General features: G+C 36.0%; 1 protein-coding gene across 4 annotated transcripts in view; it reads left to right on the plus strand.

The window, feature by feature from the left end:
* Window positions 1-9135, plus strand: part of PIK3C3 (phosphatidylinositol 3-kinase catalytic subunit type 3) — a 74720-nt gene extending 65585 nt beyond the window's left edge. For all 4 annotated transcript variants that reach the window (XM_048049995.2, XM_048049996.2, XM_013183210.3 and 1 more), the window contains 2 exons: window positions 5181-5306; window positions 8332-9135. In XM_048049995.2, coding sequence (XP_047905952.1) covers window positions 5181-5306; window positions 8332-8346 — 141 coding nt within the window. In that variant the 3' untranslated portion in view covers window positions 8347-9135. The remainder of the gene's footprint in view (window positions 1-5180; window positions 5307-8331) is intronic.
* The last annotated feature ends 1446 nt before the right edge of the window (window positions 9136-10581 follow it).

A 10581-nucleotide genomic window follows, 5' to 3' on the forward strand; every position in this document is an offset into this window, starting at 1 on the left:
CACCAGCAGTGCTGCTTAATGGTGCTGGAAGAATAAGACTAGAGCAACCAGCAGTCTTGGAATGGCTGACTTGCAATTAGTCTGAGAAAAATAGGGTGGAGAAAGGGTTTTCATATGTCCGTGTGATGTTAGCTCAAAATATTTTGCTACTTTCCTCAGTAATTATGTCAATCATAGCTGCAAATGTTCGTGAAACATAGATTGGTTAACTACACCGGCAGTACTTCTGAACTGAGTTTGTGTATGATCTCTAAATCTCAGGCCTGTCACACATCCAAAAATGCAAAATAGCAAAAGGGAGAAGGACAAACCTGGAGATCTACTTGCTGGAAGAAAACAGAGGCCTGTTCCTTATCTTAAACACTTCTGCTACGACTTTTAATATGGTGGTTAGGCTTTTGAGTATAGTCTCCTCTATGCTGCCATCCAGATGTTCATAATGTACAGAGATCTGTGGACATGATGTGGAGTTTTCTCTGAAATGAACTTCATATAACACATTGATACAGTTTTGAAAATTAGTCTTTTTAGTTTTCTGTGAAGACACTTCAAGCAAAAATGAAGTATGAATTTACGAGCAGATAACTTTCTGTTATTCTGGTTGATGTTATCTTCTTTCCATATCAGTTACCTTTGCAACTTCCCTTCTAGTGAGTTGTCACATGAAATGTAAATATACCTAATGTTTAATTTTCTTTGAAATTTCATATATTTGAAACAGGTGTTTGGGTGTGCAGGATTATGTGGTGGGAATAATCGGTATTTTGCATGAAATAGTTTAATTTCTGCTGTAGTCTGATCTCTCATGATGTTCTACTTCCCAGTAACAATGCTTGTGCTGTGGGACTCCTTTTAATTACTCCAGAAGTTAGCAGGTGGGATTCTAGTTTGTTTGCTTTGGTCAGGCTGCGTCATTATAAGATCCTGGGTTTTCTGCTATGCGTGGGTAAAGTGACTACTTGATTTTCTTTTTTGGGAGGGTGGGGGAGCATTAATTCTAATTTTGATTCCATTTCTAATGAAGCACAGGTATTTCTGTAGCAAAAGGGTAGTCAGAACTGATGACTGTTTGGTTACCACCCATGTGCAATAAATGTTAACACCTTTCCATTTGTTTAAACTATTCTAGAAAGCATAATACAAAAGCATAATAATATAGCTGCAAATTGTGACCTGATTAAAATATGTAAATGCAGTTTTAGACAGTAGTAAAAGTGCTGTGTGAGTTTATCTTTGCACAGAAAAGGAACTTTCATTTAATGCTTTAATTTTCAGTCTCTGCAGATACTGAGAAATTCTTTGCAGAGAGTGACAGTTACTGGCTGTGGGAAGACCTTTGATGTTTCAGTATCATTTACCAAACCCAACCAACCAAACACCCTCTTTCTGTTACTGTATTGTTTGCAACCTGTGGTTGACCTCTAATTTGGGGAAGGTGCAGAAGCTGTTAAGTATCCAGTTCCTCCTCTTGTACTGCTTTTCACTTGAGTTTGCTTCACCAGCAAACTTATAGCTGATAAGCTTGTGATTTTACGTGGGACAATCATGGTGCAAAGTGGTATTTATTCATGGTTATACCATAGAACTTTTTTTTTTTTCACTTGTTACTTTGCAAAGTTTCCTTCCTCTTCTATATGACACTGCAGCAAGTGATTATCAGGTTTTATATACCCTTCATCAATTCAGACAAAGGTAATTAATACTTAAATACTTACTGCTTTGCTCTCTTGCACCCAGTCACACACACACACCATGTTTTCTTCTTCATGCTTCATCTGTACCTCTTCCCCTACTGATTTTTATTTTCTTTTGCTTTGAAAACCAAGCTCTATCATGATGTCTCTAAGTAGCTTTCTTACAGGACACTTCCAATTTAACTGAGCTACAATAAAATTCCTAGTCACGTAAATTCATATACTATGCATTTATTTTCTTTTACCCTGTATTTAGGACTAAATTATCCACTGTGCAGGTGGATAGAAAGTGAGCAATTTGAAACCTTTAGGCTGAATGTCAGTATTTTCATGGGTTCTGTCATTCTTTATACAGCCTTTTCACCCTTAAATGTTCAAGGTTGCTGTTGAGACATAAAGGAATGTGTTTAAGGTTATTGTGTGCATACAGTATGGGGTTTTAAACTTTCCTTTCTGGAAACAAAACAAAAGCTTAACTAGATTCATCAAGTATGTTTCTTTCCTCTTCGGCCAATGCTAATAGCAAGCTAACAAGACTCATTTAATTCAAATGCCAAAACGAGAACTCCAGGTAAATAATTCAGGTGGGATGTTTTTGATGCATTCATGGTGACCATTTTTCTTAAATGTGTAGAATGAGAAATTTTGTTCTTAAATGTGTAAAATGAGGTAATTGTATAACTCATCAGAACTTTCCCCCGAATTCCCTTCTACCACCATGCAGAAATCTCTTGCTAATTGCACCTCCTCTGTGAGAAACCCCCATCTTTCACAATATATGGTTTAGTTTGGAGCTGAGAGATTTCAGATAACAATTACTGTTAGTTTTGTTACAAGAACCATAAGTCAGTATATATTAATCTTGTTGCTGCTGTTACAGCAAAAGAGGTAATTTGTCATCTTGCCACGTTTCTTCTCAGCTAGGTTGCAGCAGTCATTTTTAATTGCAGTGCTGAAAAACTTCCAGGCAAAGATCTAGTGCTCAGCATTTGATCCTGCTGTTAATTGCAAACTGATTTTAGGGTCTAGCAGTGGCTAAATTTCTTTCCACATATATCAGTGTGCCAGTCTGTTCCTGAGGAAGGTGGGAAGTAGTTTAATTCTTAATCCCATAGAGTAAAGCAGCATTTTAACATCAGTAACTGCAGGACTGAGTTGTTCTGTGAACGGATTAGAAAACAGCTGAAGTGCTCCATTACTAGAGTTTTAAGAGTATTAGTGATTTGTTTTTTTGTTTTTGTTTTTTGTTTTTTTTTTGAAACTGCAGTTAGAAATTTTGGCAAAGTCTCATTGCATCACTTCTTCTACAAGCATGAAAAAAGATCTGATAGAAGTCTGTGGTCTCATTTGGGGAGGTATTTAAGCTTGTGTATAATTGCAGGCATGTGAGTAGTCCAAGTTCAGTTGGATTCTTCTGCATGTTTTATTGACTGTCAAACTTCTAACATATATGGGAGATAACAAACTTTTTCTTATTTTGTTATGAAAATGAAAGTTTTATAAAATTAGCCTGAAATACCTTTTAATTCTCTCCCTGTGATCTGCTTCCTTGGGAGTTTGAACGTTTTTCAGCTTAATCTAGCCTTTCATACTGATGAAACTTTTTGAAGTTGCAGAAGAACTCAATTTGTGGCAGTATGTTTGAAGTAAGTTTAGAGTTACAACTGTATTTTGAATGAAGTGGCGCTTTCTGTACCTGGCAGGCTAACTTAGGCTTTTATGGTAGCACTGAAGGGCGCTCCTCTGAAATACCTTGCCTTTGGAAAAGATGCAGAGTAATAATTAACTGATATCTCAGAGAATTTTCTTATCATAAAGAGGGTGGTTTTCTATGTGGTATCCTTGATGTGTAAAAAGAACGCAAAAGGGGAAGAGAAGGTGATACTATCTCACTAATGTCTTTATTAAGAACGTTGCTGAAATAATTTGGTATTTTTTTTCAATGCGTAAAGGTAAATGAATGGAAAATATTCAGGAGAGGCTTCATTCTGTCTCATAGTCTGTTTCTTCAGTCTTAGCCAGGATAAGGTTAAGAAGCAACTTAAATCATTTGATATTTGCCTATGTGAAAGATACCTGTGATGGACAGTTCTTTAATGTAAAAAAAATTAATGAACTCAACTGTTTGAGATGCAAATTGGACAACTTTAGATAGGAAATAAGCCACAATTTTTAAACAAGGCAATTAATCATTGAAACAACTTACCTAGGATGTGATGCATTCTCTCTCACTGTAGAGACTCTGTAAAAGAGATTGTCACAGATAAACTGGAAATTATCAAACAATTTTTGCATCAAGTCTATACTATTTTACCTAGCTCATTATGCAAGAGATTGAGTAGATGGATATGACGGTCTCTACAAGAGCTCACATCCTTTGAAATTTACCATTATGAACATAAAGGAAGTGATTAGATGGCTGCAACTATTTTCTGCAAGTAATGGGAATTTGCTGAGCGATTTTTATATTGTGACCAGTGTCACTTTGCAAAGGGAATGCTGGGATCTTAGTGTCCTTAATTTTATTCAGGGAGATCATGGACTTGCTAGGAGTTCTTAAACAGCACAAATGGCTTTCCAAATTGAGCTCCCATAGCTAGCATTGTTATGCAAGAAATTTGTTTTTCCTGGAAAAAATCTGAACACTCACCATTCCTGTTCGCAAACTTTGCTTTACAGACATCACTTCATAAAACTGAGAAAATGATGCCTTGATATTTTTATCACTTTACTGAATCTATGCATCAAATTACATTAACTCATCCAAAATGCTTACTTATGAATCTACCTCTCATGTTCTGAGGGAAAAGGCACGTCTGCAAAACTTACTTGGCTCTTAAAAAGCAAAATGTTGTTTCTTTTTCTGAAACTGTTTAAGCTCTTGCCAGTTCTATGTACAGAGGTTCTGAATATTAAAAGAAATGTTTGTAGTAACGGTGCTTATGAGATGTTGCTATCTGCAGCAGTCCTGAACAATTGCCATGGAATCAGTTGGAATTCACAAACAGGCATCCATTGTACCTTTGTAAATATTCGTGGGTGAGGGCATTACCAAGACTGTAATAGGGGAATATAGATCTTGGTGCTCTATTCTTAATTACACTGCTTTAATTCTTAGAGAAATTGCAAGTACCAAGCAAGATGTTTTGTAGGTGCAATAATTATAATAGTTAAAATATATTGTCAAAGAAAAATCAGTGTAGGGCGTAGCAGTGTCTCCAGTTGACTGTTCATGGAGGAGGGTTGGGAGGGGTTTCTAGCTTATTTAAATACTCATTTTTATGAAACAGTTAAAAATCAGACATTTTAAATAAAAGTTGTTAATTTCCAGTAATCTGCTGTAATTCAGAAGTAAAATAAGGATTCTTTACTGAACTTTGACAGCTTAAATCATGTCTGCTACAGGGTAGGTCTGCATACAATAGTGTATGTTATAACTATTGAAATCATATTCGTCATCTTTTCTGTCTCCCCACCCCATTCCAGGTGCAGGACAAGTTCCGTTTGGACCTGTCTGACGAAGAAGCAGTCCATTATATGCAGAGTCTAATTGATGAAAGTGTCCATGCCCTCTTTGCAGCTGTGGTGGAACAGATACATAAGTTTGCACAGGTGAGAGAGCTTCTCAGTTGGTTGTCTTACTGAAAACTGAGTAAGGTGAGAGGTCCAGAGTAGTAAGTTCAAGACTTGAGCTCATTGTTAATGATGTTGTAGTTCATACAAGTTAAGTGTTCTTGCTGCCAGGACTGGAGAGCAAGCTTGCAGTGGTACTAGAAAATTATTTTAAACTTCTTGGCAAACATGCCAAGTGGAATGTAACTGGTCATTTTACCAGGGGTAAGAACTGCAAATTGGAAGGGTGGGGTTCCATGAGAGGAGGGAAAAAATCTTACATTGAAAGTTGTTATTCAAATTTCGTTTTTGAATTTATAATGCTTCTTCCTTAAAGCTCTCTGGCTAGTTTGTATTTATCAGGGATTTAAGGTACTATGCTATTTGCCTTAAGTATTAACAATAATATAAAATAACATAACAAGAAATAAAATTGAAAAATTTCATTCAAAACTGATCAAAATCTCATAAAAATACTTCTCAGTTTCTATGGCTATCTGTTTTGGGCTATCTGTTTTGCTGAAGGTCTTCCAACTAATCTATTGTTTCCTGCAAATCGATTTTTTATTTTGAAGAACTTCATTACAGTGCAGGGTAAAAAGTAAAAACATCTTTCTGCATGTGTATTTAACAAGGGTGATCTTTTGCACAGTGTGGGAGAAAAAAGAGTAATTACACGAAAGTATTGCAAAAATTGTTACTCCTTATGGATTACTTCGGTCATAGGATGTAGGATGGTAATTTCATAAGACAAAGTGAAAAAGTCTAGCATCTACCTCAGGTTTTTAAAAATAAACAAGGCCATTACAAAGATTCAAGATTAAAATTAAGTGACTCCAATATGCGCCTACACCTTTCTTTTAATGACATACTGACAGTCACTTTTTTTAAGACATCTTTTTTACTTCATTGGTTTTAGGTGACTGCCAGTCTGTCCCAGATAATTGTTAATGCATTTGTGAAGCTGTATTAATAAGTCAAAGTTTATGGATTTGATTTAGGTGACCTTTCCTTTCTCCACTCAGATGTATACTTGCTTGACCTTTCTTCAACACTTAAAATTGCTTTTAAAATTGCAAGACAGATTTGTTCAGAATAGGTAAAGTAACTAAGAATTTGAACCCAAGGATTTTAGATCCAAGGAAGGGTGTTTAAAGTAACAAGCTGTTTTTCATGAGGTTGCGAACTCTATGTGGCGCTGTAGAGTTTGACAACTGTGTCCTTTTAGCTATCCTTTTTCTCTCCTGGGATCACATGAAATTGCACATTAAAATGTGAACAAAAGTGTGTTATTTTAAATGCTTAAAGCATTTTTAACCTCAAGCGCTGTAGGATTCTTCTGGTTTTGGAGTTCTAATTACTGCCTTCATTCATATTCTGTAAATAGGTACAGTTGCAGGCTTCCCCCTGCAAGTACATTGGGTAGTATCAGCGTGAGGAGGACACAAAAATAAGTCATAAATGAATTGGCAGTTGACATGTATTAAGATTCTGACATGTGTTCGTGTATTAAAAAAAAATTAAAAAAATCCATCAAAATTAAATGTAATAAGTCTATTATCTTTATAGTACAAGTGAGGTAGGACACTTTGTAGTGATATTTAGTATTTCATTAGTCAAAATCATTACTTTTTTTCTGAGACTGTCTTTGTTAGAGGAATTTGCTGCTGAAGTCTTCAGAGTCTTTAAATCGTTGAACAAATGAACAATTAATGCATAATTGAATTTGTAGTAAAGCGGTCATCTTACACAATGGCCAATTGAAGCTTTCAATTTGTTCCTGGATAATGCTGCACTGAATTACCAATGGCCTTGCTCTAAATAGTAATAAAAACTGTCTCAAAAAAAAAAAAAAAAACTATGCGAGTATAATGACACCTGCTTAAATAGCAGATTTGGACCTAAAGCCACACAATTTTTTATTTGAAATGCTCTTAAGCATGTTTTTCTTTAAATTTATCAATAGATATTTGTTATCCTGCTGCCTTCAGTATAGGTCTGCAGGGAATCTGTGATATCTACTGCGATAGTTAAAAAGCTTTTTAATAAGGTTAGTTATTGTAGTGACCATTGTGTGAGCATTCCATGTCACTCTCTGTGAAAGTGGAGCTCTTCAGTAAAGCACTCTTAGATATTTTGGCATCGACTTGGTCCTGTTCTTTCATAACAATATTATAAATTGGGTTCAATTCAAAACTCTGTTATGAAGCCTTTAGTTTCTAATGTATCTCTAATTTATTGTCATACTAGATATTTTACAGGCCCTTTTATGTGCTATTTATTTGTTTCCTTCTTAATGGTTATCAACAAACTTGTCTCAAAAGTAAATAAACTTAACATTTAGAACAAGTTAATGGCGTGGTATAATACTGCTCAACTGCTCAAGATGAGAAAAAGTGCACAGTAATTTCACTTGATACTAATGAAGACTGGATAGCCACTTCTCCCAGGAGAGTCATTTTCATTCTAGCATTATTTATTTCTGCCAAGAAGGGAAACAGTCTCAAATTGAAGTGACTAACTTCACATTTTTTCTTTGTAAATTCACAGCTTAAGTCATTTGCATTGTTAATCAGTGACTTTTAAAGAGTGAAAACTTGGGAGATGAGGGGTGTCCCAACTAAAATATAGTATTGTAACTGAGGTTGTACTAATAGGCAGTTGCTCTTTAAGGAGCAAACTCAATTTAAACTGTAAACACAAAAAGGTTTTAGGATATTCGGAAGCTGTGGTCCAAGTGCTGCTGTGATTCCTTTCACTCATAGCAGGGCTTCTGTTTTTCTCGTTTTGGAGAAGCCTGTCTTGCATGCTGAAAATAAAACAGATGGAAAATCTACTACCAGGACTGTGTATATTGGATGAAACTGTTTGTCCAGTGTCAGACAGTGTTGGTTTCCAAATGGTCTGGTCTCCTGAAGGGTTGTGTTCAATGGTTTTTAAACCCAGTTCAATTTACACATAACTTTTGGTCTCTGAGAATAAGGCAGGTTGAATAAATTCTGTTCTGTTTTTTCTTCCCTTGTAGTACTGGAGAAAATAAGCCCTTTGCTTTCCTGTGATGGAAACAAGCCTCAGCAAATGCTCAAGAAAGAGACTTTCTCAAGCCCGTGTGGACTTCATTAAACAGTTTTGGAAGGCAAAAGCTGCCAATTTGGTAGCATGGAGAACCGAGAGCTCAGGAGGCAGAGAAGCTTTTTGAGTCTCATTTCTTTAAAGGTTTAAAAATAACCATTTTAAAAAAAGAAAAAAAAAAGAAAAAAAAAAGAATGTTTATTTATACCATCCTTCAGGCTCAGATATAATGACATTTCTTTCTAAGAAAAATGTCAGCCTCAAAGGTTGAAGTGAGCAATTTCCTCCCACGCCAAAGATAACTGGAAGAGGCTGGATTTGATGGTAGATTCTTGTACCTGTTAAAATATTTTATTTACAAATGGAAATCATTGCTATACTGAATATGTGTATGTACAAAGTGCAGCAGTGAGGCTACAGTTCTTCAGTGGAATAAAACACGAAACCACGTTAATCTCCTCTCCTCCCCTCCTACTAACTTTAATCCTTGCGTAAGTTTTAAATATGATTCGTGTGTTCCTTTATTTCTCACCTTGGACAATGTCATCGTTTAGAAAGGACAATCATTTCTTCCCTGCTTACAAAAATGTTTTTAAGTGCTGATAAGTTCGTCGGCTGTACACAGTCAATTAAATTATCACTAACAGGCTCAGCAACCAGGAAGCACAGTGAGGCGTTCAGTATTTCACACTTTAAATACAAATGTTTTCTGTACAGCAATTATATATTCATGACTAATAAACTCTTTGTTGTTGCAGTCTTGAGGTATTCTGTTTTGTCTTTTTCATCTCACCTGCTGAGACATGGCATGCTGGAGGATTATGTTCATAACTCTTGGCTTTCTGCAAGGATTTTCACTACTGAGTTTGTTTGATTCGGGAATAAGGCCACTGATCAAGTGACTTCTGTGCCACATGTTGAGTGCATAATGAATCTGTTTTGAATAATCAACAATGTAATTAGCTCTTCATAAATGTGTGGATCTTTTGAAAGAGTGCACTTACACTCCTTTTTTTGTTTGTCAGGAGGAAAGTCCTCCCAATTATGAACATAAGAAGGACTGATTTGAATCCGAATCTGGTGTTTGTGAATCAAGTATTGCTCTTTGCTGCTTCTGCTAGCAAACACAAGAAGCGCTTTGATAGAGGAAAATCCACTAAGGGCTGTAATAGGCCCTTAGTTATTTCAGCATATTACCAAATTTGCTAGTTAAACACAACATTGTTTCAGCTCCTCTTCTCCACATAAGGTGCTACTTAGTAGGATCTATATTACCCTTGTTACTTTGTGTTAGCTGGCAAAACTGCTGCAGAGGGGGCACAGCAGTACCTACAATCTTTAGCTGACTCCTCTTTGGAGGAGCACTAATTATCATTGTGGGGTGTTTTTGTTTTTTAGTCTTGCTTCATCTGGCAGAAATACGGATTTCTCTATTGCTTTTATTTCCTATTGTTTCATCCTGGATGCAGAACTTTCTTGGTATTTTCCTAAGGTATTTCTGAGAGGTTGGGATTTTCAGCTACTTAGAGAACATTGTACCAAAAAAAAACACATTTTACAAAATTTGTTTTGAAGGGGCATCACACGATTTGCTCACACAATTTGTTGATTTGTGTGATGTAGCCACACTTCGTTCATCTCAGCTCTTCACTTTGATCCCTAGTCCTTTGCACTTTATATATTCTTGGATTTTTCCTCCAGTTCTTTTGAAGAAAACTTCAGGAGGAGATATTTAGCAGTTGAGAGAACTTGCTCCAGGCTTAGTTCTACGGTATTCACATGCAGTGCAGCAATCATCAACCCCGAAATCAGGGACAGTTTCCCATTTCTGTCATAGGAGACTTTGTCCTTCTCTGTCTTGTGATGAAGATACTTGGCTACTTACTAGGAGTTTATGTTCACAGCACTGAGTAATACAATTTTTTAAATTTTACAGTCATGTTTCAGGAAGGTCCATAGTGGTTATACTTTGATGCATGTTGGTGAATTCATTTCCAGTCTGTTAAGCAGTGCAAGAGTTCTGGTTCAGGGTGTCAGTTAAACTATTTGCTCTCTGTGACCTGCTACAAAGAGAACTGGAAGTGCAATTCAGAATAAAAGGTTCTGGGAACCTTCAAGGTGAGAAACATTTGTGATGTATAAAGAAGATTGATCTTTCTAGGTTTTTTTCACAGATGTCCAAAGCAAAGGGGAGAGTGGTTGA

Source organism: Anser cygnoides, chromosome Z (assembly GCF_040182565.1).
Source record: "Anser cygnoides isolate HZ-2024a breed goose chromosome Z, Taihu_goose_T2T_genome, whole genome shotgun sequence".
Lineage (NCBI taxonomy): Eukaryota > Metazoa > Chordata > Aves > Anseriformes > Anatidae > Anser > Anser cygnoides.